Here is a 16,276-nt window from a genome sequence, read left to right as displayed (position 1 = left end):
TCTTAACAGAAAAATGAATCTTGCGTCAATAGGAAAAATATTAACCCTAGAATAAACAAACATCCAACCTCACTTAAAGTTTGAAAGAAAGATACTGAAGGGCGCCTGGGTGTCTCAGTCAGTTAAGTCTCCAACTTTGGCTTGGTTTCCAAGTAGATGAACCATGTCCCAGAGCTCAAGAATTTAAGTGTACACACACACACACACACACACAAAATCTAGCATATATTATGGCATTATTTACAATAGCCAACATGTGGAAACAACTCATCTGTGTCTGATGAACAGATAAAGAACATATGGTATATATACACAATGGAATATTACTCAGCCAAGAAAAAAAAAGAATGAAATCTTGGCATTTGCGACAATATGGATGGACCTATAGGGTGTTACACTAAGTAAAGTAAGTTAGAGAAAGATAAAAACCATACGATTTCACTTATTTGTGGAATCTAAAAGACAAAACAAATGAATAAACAAAGAACAAACTGGTGGCTGCCAAAGAGTAAGTGGGCCAGGGATGGGCAAAATAGGTGAAGGAGATTAAGTAGTACAAACTTCAGTTATAAAATAAATAAGTCCTGGAGATGAAAAGTACAGCATAGGGAATATAGTCCACAACACTGCAATAACATATGGTGACTGAACTTACCTTGGTGAGGACGGAGTAACCTACAGAATTGTTGAATCACTATGTTGTACACCTGAAACTAATGTAACATTATATGGCAACTATACTTAATTTTTAAAAAATCTGCCATCTAATATAGTAAAATTATAATGTCTACTATCTAATCAAAAATTACCAGACAAGCAAAGAAAGCAGAAAAATTAAACCCATAGTATGAAGAAAAAAAGTATATCTAACCATTAAGTGACTTACAAGGTTATATTAATTCTATAATAATAAAATTAAAAGACATGAAAAGTTATAGGATTATAAATGACTATAATCTATATGGTCAAGAAACTAGAGGAAAGACTGAATATGTGGAATGAAGACATGGATTATATAAAAAACAAAAAAAACTAATAAAAATTCTTCAGAGGAAAACCACTTTCTGATATTAAAAAGCCCTGAATAGGATATAAACTAGATTAAACACTGCTAAAAAAAAAAAAAAAAAAAAAAAAAAATTAGTGAACTTACAAACACAACAGTAAAAACTAAACAAAATGACAGAAAAGATTGAAAGTGAACAGATCAATAAACTGTGGGACAATTTTAAATGGTCAAATATACAGCTAATTTGGAGCCTCAAAAGGAAAAAAAAAAAAAAGGAGGGGTAAAATTAAAGAAATGAAAGTGAAAAACTTACCAAACAAGATAAAAATACAATACGTATAAGTTTTGTGGCATGCAGCTAAAAGAAGCAGAGAAATTTATAGAATTAACAACCTATATTTAAAAAGGTTTCAGATCAATGACCAAAGCTTTTACCTTGAGAAACTACAATAAGAGCAAATGAAACACAGTACAAAGAGAAGAAAGGAAATAATAAGTAGCAGAAGTCAATGAAACCAAAAGCTGGTTCTTTGAGGAAAAAAAAAATATTGATAAGCCTCTAGCCAGACTAAGCAGGTGGGGGAAAAAAGGAGACGCAAATTAACAATGTCAGAAACAAAATGGATTAGATACTATAGATATGAAAAATATAATCAGAACACTATGAGCAATGTATGATGATAAATTCTCTTTTTTCTTTTCTTTTTTTTCCTGATAAATTCTATAACTTCAATGAACTGGGATAATTCTTTGAAAGAAACATATTACCAAAGCTCATCCAAAAGGAAACAGGTAAAATAAATAGTCTTATACCTATCAAAGAAATTAAATCTTCAATATCTCCCCATAAAGAAAACTCCAGGCCCAGGTGGTTTCAATGGTGAATGAAGCCAAAGATTCAAAGTATACCAAATCTATACAAATTATTCCAGAAAAATGAAAAGGAGGAAATGCTTTGCAATTCCTTCCATGAGGTCAACATTATACCCTGATAACAATATCAGATAAACACATCAAAACAAAGAAAACTACAGAGTAATACCCCTTGTGAACACAAATGCAAAATTTCTTAACGTAATTTTAGCAAATACATGAAAAGGATAATTCAAAAAGACTGTCTTAGTCTGTTCTGGGTCGCTTAAACAACAGAATTTATTTTCTCACAGTTCTTGAGGCTGGAAGTCCAAGACGAGGGTACCAGCATGGTCAAGTTCTGGTGAGAGCTCTCTTCTGGCTTGTAGACAACCACCTTCTCACTGTGTTCTCACATGGCAGAGAAAGAGAAAGAGATCTCTCCTCCTGTTATTATAAGATATCACAGTCCTATCACGTTAGGGCCCTAGTCTTAGGACTTCATTTAAACTTGGTTACCACCTAAGACCCTACCTCCAGACAGAGTCACACTGGGTGTTAGGGCTTCGAAATGTAAATTTCGATATACAAAATTCAGTCCACACCAATGACTTAAGTGGGGTTTATCCTCCCAGAAATGCAAGAGTGGTTTTTAAAAATCCATGAGTGTGATTTGCCACATTAGCAAACTTAAAATGAAAAGTCATAATCATCTCAATATATTTCAAAAATTTTGACAAAATCCAATATGCATTCCAGATAAAATTTCTCAGCAAACTAGGAATAGAAGGGAACTTTCTGAGCCTGTATAAGGACATAGTGAAAAATCTTATCACCAGACTTAATGGTGAAAAACTGAATGCTTTCCCCCTAAGATCAGGAAGGCAAGAATGTCCATAATCACCATTTATATTTACCACTCTGTGTGTAGTTCTAACAAGAAAAAACAAAAAAAATCAAAGGCATCCAGATGAGAAACAAAGAAGTAAAACCGTATTTACAGATGACGTGATCATTTATGAAGAATCATTTTTTAAAAGCTATTTAAAATGACTGGGTTTAGTAAGATTGCAGAATACAAGACCAATATACAAAAAAAAAAATCAATCATGTTTTTTATATGTATCAGCAATACGTTTAGACTATCATAAAAAACCAAAGTATTTATGGACACGTGTGACAAGAGATGTGGAAGACCATCAAACACTGCTAAAAAAAAAATAAAACCTAAAGAAATGGAGTGATATACTGTGTTCATGTATCAGAAGACCCAATGCCATTTTGGTGTCATTTTGCCCAAATTCATCTGTACATAATCCCAATAAAAATGTCAGGAAATATTTTAAAGAAATTGATAAACTTACTCCAAAATTCATATGGAAATGCAAAAGACTTGAAATAGTTAAACCACCTTTTAAAAAGAAGAAAGTTGTAGGACTTAAACTACTGACTTCAAGACTTGCTACAAAGCTAGAGCTGAGCAAGGCAGAGTGATACTGGCCTCAGGAGAGACAGACTGGGGTGCCTGGGTGGCTCAGGTGGTTAAGGGTCTGAATTTGGCTTAGGTCACGATCTCACAGTTCATGAGTTTGAGCCCCACGTCGGGCTCTGTGCTGAGAGCAGAGCCTGGAGACTGTTTCGGTTCCTGTGTCTCCCTCTCTCTGCTCCTCTACCACTTGTACATACGCATGCACTCTCTCTCCCTCTCTCTCAAAAATAAACATTAAAAAAGACAAATAGATCACTGAAAACAGAATATACGGGACAGAAATAGACCCATACGCATGCAATTAACTCTTGAAAAAAAAAGTTTATTGAAATAAAATTTACATAGCATAAAATCCACCATTTTAAAGTGTATTATCCTGTGGTTTTTAGTAGTTTTGCAATACTGTACAATCATCACCAGTACCTAATTACAGAATATTTCCATCAACCCTGATAGGAACCTCATCTCTTCCAATTCCCCCACCCTCAACTCCCACCAAGTACTAATTTATTTTGTTTCCAGAGATCTGCCTAATTTGGAAATTTAATATAAATGGAATCATAGTCAATGAAACCAAAAGTTGCTTGTTTGAAGAGATGAACAAAATTGACAAACCTTTAGCTTGGCTGATGAAGACAAATGAAGCTTGGCTGATGAAGATTCACATAACTAAAGTCAGGAATGAATGCAGGGATATGACTATTGACCATTGAATGTCAATATACTAAACAACCTAGATGAAAAGGACAATTCCTAGAAACAAACTACCAAAACTTACTCAAGAATAGAATATCTGAATACTCATAGGGTATTCAAGTAGAGAGATAATAATAAAAAACTTCCCACAAAGAAAAGTCCAGCATCAGATGGCTTCACTGGTGAATTTTCCCATCCTTCTCAAACTCCTCCAAAACCCAGAAAAGGAGGAATCCTTTCCAACTCATTCTATGAGGCCAGTATCACCCTGGTACCAAAACCTGACAAAGAAAGCACAAGAAGGGAGCCTGGGTGTTTCAGCTGGTTAAGTGTACAACTCTTGATTTTGGCTCAGGTCATGATCTTACTGTTTGGGAGGTCGAGCCCCAAATGGGGCTCTGCACTGACAGCACTAGAGCCTGCTTAGGATTCTCTCTCCCTCTCCCTCTGCTCCTCCCCCACTCGTGTGTACGTGCGTGCACGCGCTCTCAAAAATAAACTTAAAAAAAAAATTTTTAATAAAAAATAAAATTAAAAAAATTAGTGAGAGGGGAAAAAACCCTCACATGTTACACAAAAGTAACTTCTAAGAGGTTTAATTAAGATTACAATTTGAGGGGCAACTGGGTGGCTCATTCAGTTAAGCATCTGACTTTGGCTCAGGTCACGATCTCGTGGTTTGTGAGTTCGAGCCCCACATCGGGCTCTGTGCTAATAGCTCAGAGCCTGGAGCCTGCTTCAGATTGTGTCTCCCCCTCTCTCTGCCCCTCCCATGCTCATGCTCTGTCTCTCAATATTAAATAAACATTTAAAAGTTATAAAAAAAAATTACAATTTGAAAATTTTTAGAAGGAAATACAGATGAGTATCTTATGGCCTCAGAATCATAATGAGAAAGGTTTCTTAAACAAAATATAAAAGTATAAACACTAAAAAAGGATTGACAATGATACCACGCTGAAATTTTGAAGTTTAGTTTAATAAGAGAAAGTATAAAAATAGTATAAGAAATAAGTAGTATTGAGATGTTCACATTGCAAATAAAAATGACAAAGGATTGACATCTGAAATATAATAAGAATTGTGGCAAATCAATAAAAACAGACAATCACAAACAAAACAGGGGAAAGAGTATAAAAAGGCAATTCACAAAAGCAAAAACTGAATGGCCAAAAAATATGAAAAATCCTCAACTTTATCATGGCAACAATAAGAAACAAATTCACAATCACATTATCAAAAACATAAAACTGTGACAATACCAAGTACTGAATATCTGGATGAAGGGGAACCCTCATGCACTGATGGAGGTATGTAAATTAATAAAGCCACTTTGGAAAATAATCAGGCTATACTATAGCTCAAATAAAGATTTATATACCCTCGCCCCAGCAATTCCAACTTTAGGCAAAGCCACTGGAATGTTTTTTTTTTTTATTTTTTTTTTTAACATTTATTTACTTTTGAGAGAGAGAGACAGAGCATGAATGGGGGAGGGTCAGAGAGAGAGGGAGACACAGAATCTGAAACAGGCTCCAGGCTCCGAGCTGTCGGCACAGAGCCCAACGTGGGGCTCGAACTCACGGACCGTGAGATCATGACCTGAGCCGAAGTCGGATGCTTAACCGACTGAACCACCCAGGCAGCCTGGAATGTTTATTACAGCATGACTCTTAACAGCATAAGGTAAACCTAACATCCACCAATTAAAAAAAAAAAAAACACGCACACAGCACTTTTACGTAATAGAATACTATACAACAGTTAAAGTAAATAAAAACAATATAAATCAACATGGATATATTCAAAAACAGTGTTGAGAGAGGGAAAAAAGGAAGTTGCAGAAGAATGAGTACAGTATTATACTGCTCACATGTAAAGTTTCAAAGCATGTAAATCCATACTATGTAGTTCATGGATATGTAAATATACTCTTTGTATAAAAGTGTTCATGAGAATAATAAACTCTAAATTTCAGGACAGTGGTTGCTTAGGGAATGGAAGAAAGAGAACTAGAACAGGAGTAATACACAGAAGGCTTCAAATAAATCTGTAATTTGAATGTCTTAAAAAGTAAACGCAAAATCAAAGCAACTGAAAGAGAAAGACACATCCTAGAAAATGTCAGACTCCAGGGATTTAAAATAAAATTATAAAAATCTTTCAGGAAGGAAAAGAAGCTCACTTGCAAAGGAAAAAGAGTCAGAATGACAGATTTCTCACTAGCAACAGTGGGTGCTAGAAGAAAAAAGAGCAGTATTGTCAAAGTTTGCAGGGGAGGGATTATTTGAACACTGGAATACCGTGTTTTTTTTACATATATATATCTTTTTGAGAGGGAGAGCAACAGAGCACACACACACAAGTGGGGGAGGGGCAGAAGGGGGGGCAGACGGAGGATCCAAAGTGGGCTCTGCACTGACAGCAGAGAACCCAATGCAAGGCTCAAACTCATCAATCCTGAAATCATATGACTTGAGCCAAAGTCAGATGCTTAACTGACTGAGCCACCCAGGTGCTCTGGAATACTGTACTTTAAATGAGTAGTCAGAACAGAGGGCTAAATAAGTATATTTTCGGCCATGCAAGAACTCAAAGTTCACTCATAGAAATCCTGTTGGAATAAGAATGTACTATAGCAAAAGAATGAATCAAAAAAGAAAAATGTGGGAACCAAAAAAAGTGATGAACAAATAAACTTACTAAAACATATAGCTTAGTTTAAATAATTGCTGAGAGGGGTGCCTGGGTGGCTCAGTGGGTTGAGCGACCAACTCTTGATTTTACCTCAGGTCATGATCCGAGGGTGGCGGATGGAGCCCTGCATCTTAATAGTGAAGTGTGAGGCAGGCATGGATCTTGCTTAAGACTTTCTCTCTCCCTCTTCCTCCTCCCCTCTCCCCCTCTCTCTAAAATGAAAAATAATAATAATTGCAGAGAAGCATAAAAATAAATGATTGACAATATGGAACTAAATCCCAGGTAATTAAAATATGGCAGGTTGGGTGTGGGACTCAGAGGGTCAGGGAGGGAGCCTGTAAAGATTCTTACATTGCTTGACAATACATAGTATAAGCAACTTACTATGCTCTAGTATCAACCTTAGAGGAAATGGAGAAAATCTCCCAGTATTAACTTCCTTGTAGATACAAACTGTTTATATTATTGATGATTCTAGCGTAAGAAGTATATGTAATTTCTTTAAGTGGTAACATTTTTGTCTTTTAAGACGGTGGAAATATCCCTCACTAATTAAACGGCATAAGATGAGAATTTAATTGTAACTCAAGAAACATTAAGTCTGAGTTACCACTTGGTGTCTAATAGCATGTGTAAGTGGAGAAAGAGTCACTCTGAAAACAGAATTCAACTCAAACATTTCTGCTAGAAGATCTTTCAAAATTAATGAATTACTCATCAACTATCAACCCACACAAACAACACACATTAACTTATGTATTTTTCATCTATAGAATAGATTCAATCCACACTGACATTTCTTTTTCTCTATTTAGAGTGCGATTTCAGTTTATAGAAGGTTCCATTTCTTTCTTTGTGGGTAAGGGGGAACAGAAAAGATGTCCAACAACTATCAAACCTTTATCTGGCAGAACACAGCAATCTCTACAATTACAACAAGTGTTTTTTTGTTTTTTTTTTTTAATAAATGCAAATGACAGTTACTCAGTTATAGAAAGCTTTACTTATAAGAGAATAAACTGGACACCAATGCCAAGATAGTTTAATACAGCTAATTTAATTATCTTAAGTCATAAACAACACACTCTAAAAAACCATCCTGACAAAATGTAAGATGTATATTTAACCTATGTATAGCATATACATGCACAGCAACTTAAATAATTCACAAAAACCAAAAAGAGCCGTAAAATAAGATAGACTGCCATAATCTGTTTATTCAGAATAAGCTTTTAGTAAGCTATAAGAGAAACATGGCTAGTTTTTCAAATAGTGCTCATGTTATTAGAATTCTGATTTTTTTTTTTTTTAAAGTTTATCCATTCATTCTGAGAGTGACAGGGAGGGAGGGAGGGAGGGAGGGAGGGAGGGAGAGAGTGAGAGAGAGAGAGAGAGAGAGAGAGAGAGAGAGTGGGGAAGGGGTAAAGAGAGAGAATCCCAAGGAAACTCCACACTGTCAGCCCAGAGCTCGATGTGGGGCTCAATTCCATGAACCATAAGATCATGACCTGAGCTGAAACCAAGAATCAGATGCTTAACTGACTGAGCCACCCAGGTGCCTCTGAATTTTTTTTAAATAGGGAATCACACTTTCCCCCCATAAACCCTGCAGCTTTTCGGCTATTTATTTCTTCAATAAGTGGAACTATTAACTACCTACTCCCTACACCAGAAACCTGGGAACTTCTCTACTGTTTCTTCTCACTCCCCACAGCCATATCTCACCAACAATATAATTGTTGGTGAGTTCATATCTCACCAACAATATAATAACAACCTGTAGCTGAATTCTCCACCCCTCAAGCTGCCCAATGCCTTTCCAACAAGTCAAAAAATTTTAGTTTTAGAAATAAGAATTTCAGGTCACCCCTGGTGAAGACATGAAACAATTCAGAAAAATGGGGCTGGGGATTTAAAAAAATCTTTTTCTTTAATGTTTATTTTTGAGAGGGAGAGAGACAGACAGAATGCGAGCAGGGGAGTAACAGAGAGAGAGGGAGACACAGAATCCAAAGCAGGCTCCAGGCTCTGAGCTGTCAGCGCAGAGGCCATCGTGGGGCTCGAACTCACGAATCACAAGATCATGACCTGAGGTGAAGTTGGATGCTTAACCGACAGAGCCACCCAGGTGCCCCTTTAATTTTTTTTAGTGTTTGTTTATTTTTGAAAGAGAAAGGCAGAGTGTGAGCAAGGGTAGGGCAGAGAAAGAGGGAGACACAGAATTCCAAGCAGCTCCAGGCTCTGAGCTCAGCACAGAGCCCGATGAGGGGCTTGAACTCGTGGACCGCAAGATCATGACCTGAGCCAAAGTCGGATGCTTAACCAACTGAGCCTGCCACCAGGCGCCCCTTAATTTGAAAAGGTCAACAGCAGAAAGGTAATAATGACTTTTCCCTGAGCTATCTTGGGAAAGAGAAAAGAAAAACTGGATCTTAAAACTATACTCTAAGTTTCCTATAAAAAGTAATAAGAAGATAGAGATTAACACATATGTTCTGGCATGCAGTAAAGACATGGTACAACCATGTAATCCAAGAAAAAAACTGAGAGATTATACAAAGATTTGCCACTTTAGGATTCTAAGGTACTATTATAAACCAAGATGAAGAGGGTCTGGGAGGAAACAGAGGAAGGGAGGAAAGGAAGAAAAGAGAAAGGAAAGGAAAGGAAAGGAAAGGAAAGGAAAGGAAAGGAAAGGAAAGGAAAGGAAAGGAAAGGAAAGGAAGGAAGGAATAGTGTATGGAGGGGGATTCAGTAGTATCTATCTTTACAAGAAATCCCCAAAAGGAAATAGTTACACCCTGACAAATCTCTAGTAAGCAAAAGATGAAAAGAACAACTAAAACACCCATTATTACTAATTTGAAATATGGGACATTTATTCAAACTAACATTTAAGCATCTCCTATATGCTAATTTCTATGATACAAAGTATATAGGGCAAAATGAACTCTTTACAGAATTTAGTCAGTCAGTGACAGGTTGCCTTTATTTAATGTGTTTTTTCCTTTAAATAAAGAAAAATATTGCTAAGGCATTTATAATTCAGTGTCCAAATCCAATTTTTTCACATGGTCTGAAGTTTGTGAACCACAAATCTTTTAGAAACCTAAGGCCTGAAATTAAGTTGCAACTTCCCGTACCCACATTATTTCAGAATTCTATGGCTTTTCTTATGCTCTTCTCTATCTGGAATGCTTATCCATCTCCTATTCAACCATTTAAATTTCCGCAATGACTACAGTGATACTATGATAGCTGCTGGGCAAAGGTAGGTACTCGCTCATTTATATTCCCAAAGTACCTCCTCTATTACAACAGTTAAACTTCTATATAATTGTTTGCATGACTAGATTCACACAAACACGATCATGCAAACATGACACAAACATATGCTGTCTACAAGACACACATTTTGGAATCAAAGACCCAAGAGGTTAAAAGGATGAAAATGAGGGGCGCCTGGTGGCTCAGTCAGTTGTAAGCATCCGATTTCAGCTCAGGTCATGATCTCATGGTTCATGAGTTTGAGCCTAGCACTGAGCTCTCTGCTCTCAGCGCAGAAAGCATGCTTCAGATCCTCTGTCTTATTCTCTCTCTGCCCCTCACCCCCGCCCTTAAAAATAAGGAAACAAAAGAAAACAAAAAGAAAAATTTTTTAAAAGGGGAGCTCCTGGGTGGCTCAGTCCATTAAGCATCTGTCTTAGGCTCAGGTCATATCTCACGGTTTATGGGTTCGAGCCCACACTGGGCTCTGTGCTGACAGCTCAGAGCCTGGAGCGTGCTTTGGATTCTGTCTCCCTCTTTCTGCCCCTCCCCGGCTTGCATTGTTTTTCTCTCTCAAAAAATAAACATTAAAAAAAAGAGAGAGAGAGAGAGAGAGAGAAGTTCTTAGAAACTTCAGAAAAAAAGAAAAAAAGGATGAAGAAGATACATCATGCAAAGCAGTAACCAGAAGACAGCCCAAGTGGCTCTACTAATACCAGACAAACCAGACTAAAAGACAGAATTTGAAGAAAAGTATCAGGCTAAATAAATGAAAACAGACATTCCTAGCTACACATTAGAATCACTGAAGCCAGGCCCCAAGCCCCAAGGACCCTGAATTTATTGGAGTGTGGTTAAGGCCTGGGCATCAGTATTTTTCAAAAGGATTCCCCAGATGATTCTAATGTGCAGCCAGAAATAGTTAATTAAATCACCTGATTATAATAAAGGTTGAAAACCACTGAGCTAAAAGGAAAAAAAATAAGAACGCTTCTTTATTTAGGGTAAATGGAAGTCATAACAGTAGGAGAACGAACCCTGGAGTCTTTTGATGACACACTGCACAAAACGTTACAGCTATAGGAGATGGAGTGTTGATTCAAAAAGATTCAAGAAGAGAATAATTTCCAAATCAGAGAAAGACTAGAGTTGTCCTCCGCAAGACAAACAGGTGTTTGTGTTTGAGGCATTCAACTGTACCTAGGAATTTGTATTTCTTTTAATATATTTCAGTATCCCATTAGAACACTGTATCTTTTATAATAAGGCTTATACTAATAAAATTGGTACTTTTAAAAGTAAAAAAGCATAAATGAGTAGAAAAGCACGCTATGACTCAGAAGCCTAACTATTCAAATCACTACTCAGTGTTCAGACCAAGACCATGGTACTGAAGATCATATTACAATTCTAACTAAGATTGTACCTGAGGGTACAGACAGTATAATGGTAAAGAACTAGGGCTCTGAAGCCAGATTTACTCAGTTTTAAATTCCTACAACAATATGAACTACCTTTGTATCAAACGTTCCTCCTTTTTAATAATGTGTGACTTCAGGCAAGTTACTTTACCTCTCTAATACTCAGTTACGTTACCCGTAAAGAGTAAATACCAACTGTACAACAGAGTGGTTGTGAGAATTAAATAATCTTGGTAGAAGACTTCACTATAGAGCCTGGCTCACCAGTAAGCTCTAATAACTGTAAAATTATTAATAAAGGCATTTTAACCTAGAAAATTGTGGTAGAGCATGTACACTCCAAAGCCCCTCATTTTTGCATTTTTATAATTTATTTTTGTTTTATAAAAGATAGAGAAGATAATTTAGGTTGGAAAGGGAGGTCAAAAATATGGGAAAATTAAAGAAAAAGGATGAGACACAGTTATCATGATGAATCAAACCAGATAAGCATACAAGATAGAGGACTATAAAATGATAAGGCCATGAAAGTAAAAAGACAAGGACAAAACAGTAGATCAGAGTCAAAATTTAAAGGACAAAAAAAATCTCTAAAATGAGGAATGTTATGGAATGTCTGTGTTCAGATGCTGGACCAAGTTAGCAGTACTGGAGATGGCTTCTCCATGATTCTAATAAAGTAAAGCTTGACAGGATTTTAATGGGAATATAAATTAAACTCCACTGTATTTCTTATTAGGCAAAGTTCTCCAGTGTGTTACGATCTTGCTATACTTCAAAACTCCAAACACCAAAAGCAAGCTACAATATGGAATAACTCACTCTTTTTCCTTGAAAGATTTTTAACGTGTAGACACTGAGGAAATAGCAATTATACTTATTTGTAGTCAACTGTGAGGATGCTCAGGACAAAAGGACCAGGAGAAGTATCAGAATAAATTCCCGGACATATCCAGCATTCTAAGCGCTAAAGCTTTATAAACCAACATTCTGCACTTTCCCTGTGAAACTGACTGATGCTCAAGCATGTAATTCCACCCACTACTAAGTAGGGTAATTCTTTAGTATGTTCTCCTCAACCCTCTGTCCCCTGAATAACTCAAGTAAATATTTTTAAGTTCTACCTTCAATAAATACATCCTTTTTCATCTAAGTAGATGGCATCACCATTTTCCCAACCTTATCCTCACCAAGGCCTGGGGATGCTGCCTCCAAATGAGATCTTAAACCAGTCCACCTGGATGAGACTTTGAGGCCATTCTAACAGCAATATTACAACTCTTACCATTACTGCCAATTACTATGTCACTTGGCCCCCATCCCAGCCTTGCCATATGACAATTAGACAGAGGAAGCCATGGCTATCCTTGGAAAAAATTAGTTCAATGTAATATCATCACTCTGTTAACAGAAAAGATTTAAAATACTCACCTAACCTAAAAAGAATAACAGTTAAAGAGTTGTGTGTAAAATTAGATAAATAATGAGAAAACTCAAACCCACAATCATCTTTCTTTCTTCACTAGAATAGGGATCAACAAATTTCTTTTTTATTCTGTGAAGGGCCAGGTAACACTTTAGTTTGTGCAAGCTTTATGTTCTTTGCCACAATCACTTGCCTCTGCCACTTTAGTGTGAAAGCAGCCACAATTATGTAAACAAATAAGCATGGATGTGCACCCATAAAGCTTTATTTACAAAATAGACAATGGGCCAGATTTGGCCTACAAGCTATACTTTGCTTACCTTGCATTAGACTATCACAGACTAGGGTGACTAGGTTTTAACTAGGTTTTAACTAATTACATGCATTCATTTTATTTTTTTAAATATATTTAGATATTTTAATTTTTTATTTTTTTAATGTTTATTTATTTTTGAGGCAGAGACAGAGCATGAACGGGAGAGGGGCAGAGAGAGAAGACACAGAATCTGAAGCAGGCCTGAGGCTGAGTTATCAGCATAGAGCCTGACAAGGGTCTCAAACTCAAGGACCGCAAGATCATGACCTGAGCCGAACTCAGATGCTTAACCTACTGAACCACCCAGGGACCCCATATATTTAGATTTTTTTAAAGTTTATTTATTTATTATGGGAGAGAGACTCAGAGAGCATGAGTGGGGGAGGGACAGAGAAAGGGGGCGGGGGGAGAGAATCCCAACCAGACTCTGCACTGTCAGTCCAGAGCCCAATGTAGGGCTCAAACTCATGAACCAAACTGTAAGATCATGACCTCAGCTGAAGTAAAGAGTTGTACACTTAACCAACTGAGCCATCCAGGCACCCCCATGCATTCATTTTAAATACGATATTACATCTAATGGAACAAGACATGAAATCTGGTTACTTTGAGTGCTAGTGCTAACCAATATGTCAATTACTTCCGACTAGGAATGGAAAGAATCTCATTCTCATATGTTGGCAAATGTTTATATAAGAGTTATATAAGAGTTAATTCTAAAAAAGTTTTAGAACAGAACATGGTCCTATAATGAGTTGGGAAATAATTATTCATTTCATAAATATTTATTCCTGCCCTCAAGGAGCTTGCAGTCTTGTAGGCAAGGCTGTAAGTGCACAGAAGTTTTATAGGTATTGCTCTATAAAATCTACAAAAGAGTTCACATGGGGTGAGGAGGTGGAAGTGGTTAATTTAATTTGAGAGAGAGAGAAAGCAGGAAAAATTTCACAGATCACCTGGTGATTAATGATTGGTAGGAGTACAGTGAGCAGACAAAGGAAGATGGGGAATACTCAACTCATGCAGAAGATTTTTTTAAAACTTTTTAAAAAAGATATGATTTACATATAACATTATATTAGTTTCAGGTATACAATGTGATTCAATATTTGTATATACTGCAAAATGATCATTGCAACAAACCTAGTTAAGACTCATCAATGCACACAGTTTCAAATTTTTTTCTTCTGATGAGAAATTTTGTGATCTACTCTCTTAGCAACTCTCCAATATACCATACAGTATTATTACATATAGTCAACATACTCTGCATTACATCCCCATGACTTATGTATTTTATAATTGGAAGTTGACCAATTTTGACCACCTTCACCCATTTCACTTCTTGATAAAAGACTACTTTTAAATAATGTTTTTGTTATTACCAAAGAAGTACATAATCATTATATGGAATGTGAAAAGAAAAAATAAAAATCTATAATCCTATTACTTAGAAAATGATTAAGATAACCATGTACAAATATAGGCAAAAAGGCATAGTACAGACACAGAGCTAAACAAATTATAAAACAAACTTCACTAAAATATACATCATTACCAAGTGCGCATATTACTTGTCCATATATTTTTTAAAAAACCCAACTTATTGGGGTGCCTGGGTGGCTCACTCAGTTAAGCCTCTGACTCTGGATTTTGGTTCAGGTCATGATGTCACAGTTCATGAAATTTCTCTCCCTCTCTCTCTGCCCCTCCCCCAATCACAAGTGTGAGTGACTCTCTCTCAAAATAAATAAACTTAAAAAGAATATTAAAAAAAAACCTATTGTTTCACTGTCTATTTTTGCTGGTAAACTGTAACCTCCATAAAAACAAGGATCTTATCTTTTTCATTAATGTATCCCCAGGATATAAATGTGCCTGGTACATAGTAGGTAATCAATTAACATTTGTTGAAAGAACAAATCCTTTTTAAAATGAAGCCCCAGATTACTCTCTCAAGCAATATTTGATACTGTAAAAACTCTAACACACACACACACAAAATAGAAAACACCCTGATACCCTTTATAATGTGATCCACCATACAGAAAAACAAAACAAAAAATACCAAGGCATAATATTTTAAGACTCTATCCATGAAAAGAGAGACAAAGAAAATTTTCTTAAATCAGGGACACACATAAATACCTCCCTTACTGAATATATGGCTCAGGTTAAAACGTACTTTGGGTCTGAGTTGTTCTTACTTTTCCACACTGCATAAAATTGTCATAGAGATATTTTTAGTCTATTAATTTATAGACTAGTATTCATAGACTATTACTCCACTTGCTAAAAACTCAGAGAAAAAATTTAGCCTTTGAATGGTAATTGTAAGTCCAACTCAACTGAGCTACTTCTTACTAGATTAGAAAATCCTTAACAGAAAGCCCATGTTTAATTAGTGTTTTTTTAAAAATAATCCACACCATGTTTACTATACTTAGCATATAGCAGATACTCAATACATATATTAATAGCTAAATGCTTACCTTTCAAACAGAGATTTTAAAACACAGATAAATTTCAAAAGAAATTTCTCAGCAATTAAAAAACAAGCAAGTCAGTCTGTACAACAAGCCCAACTTAGCCAGAAAAATCCTCTGTCCCTATCATCTCCAGTACTGGGACAAGCCAGGAACCTCCACAACTTTTGGATACCTCAACTCTGTGACATACCAAAAATGATGGAGAATATACTTCTCTCTTTCCTTCTAATAAATGTCTAAAGAACATTTCTTTATTCAAAAGTGGAAGAGCCAAACCAGAGCCATTTTCAACCCAAACAGGTTCCGATTCCAGCGATGCTACCACCAATGGTCTACTACTGCTGACCCATGCAACTTTTGGCACGTGCATCTGATGAGATCTTTTGCTTAAAGCAATAGATGGTGGCTCCAGTTATGGTAAAGTCATATTTCTACTTTGTATAGTTCATCTAAAAACAACTGTCACACAATTCAATTAGCACTAGTAGGAGTTACAGTCACAATCCAGTTGTATATAAAAGGTATATTCTTTTGTACTTAACATTTGACTGTAAAAGCTGTATGAAGAATCATTTAAAAATGCAAAAAAACCAAACTGAATCTAAAACTGC

General features: G+C 36.1%; 1 protein-coding gene across 4 annotated transcripts in view; it reads right to left on the bottom strand.

Moving 5' to 3' along the window:
* RSF1 (remodeling and spacing factor 1) overlaps positions 1–16,276 on the bottom strand; it is a 158,687-nt gene that overhangs the window by 136,364 nt on the left and 6,047 nt on the right. The window contains exon 1 of one of the 4 annotated variants that reach the window (XM_042957509.1): positions 2,174–2,819. The exons of 2 other annotated variants lie outside the window; for them this stretch is intronic. In XM_042957509.1, the coding sequence (XP_042813443.1) occupies positions 2,174–2,213 (40 nt within the window). In that variant the 5' untranslated portion in view covers positions 2,214–2,819. Of the gene's footprint in view, positions 1–2,173; positions 2,820–16,276 lie in introns of those variants that run through there. One more of the 4 variants, XM_042957508.1, reaches the window with a different exon arrangement.

The sequence above is a fragment of the Panthera tigris genome, chromosome D1 (genome assembly GCF_018350195.1).
Source record: "Panthera tigris isolate Pti1 chromosome D1, P.tigris_Pti1_mat1.1, whole genome shotgun sequence".
Lineage (NCBI taxonomy): Eukaryota > Metazoa > Chordata > Mammalia > Carnivora > Felidae > Panthera > Panthera tigris.
Note: the sequence above shows the minus strand (reverse complement) of the source record. Positions and strands in the feature narration are given on the sequence as shown.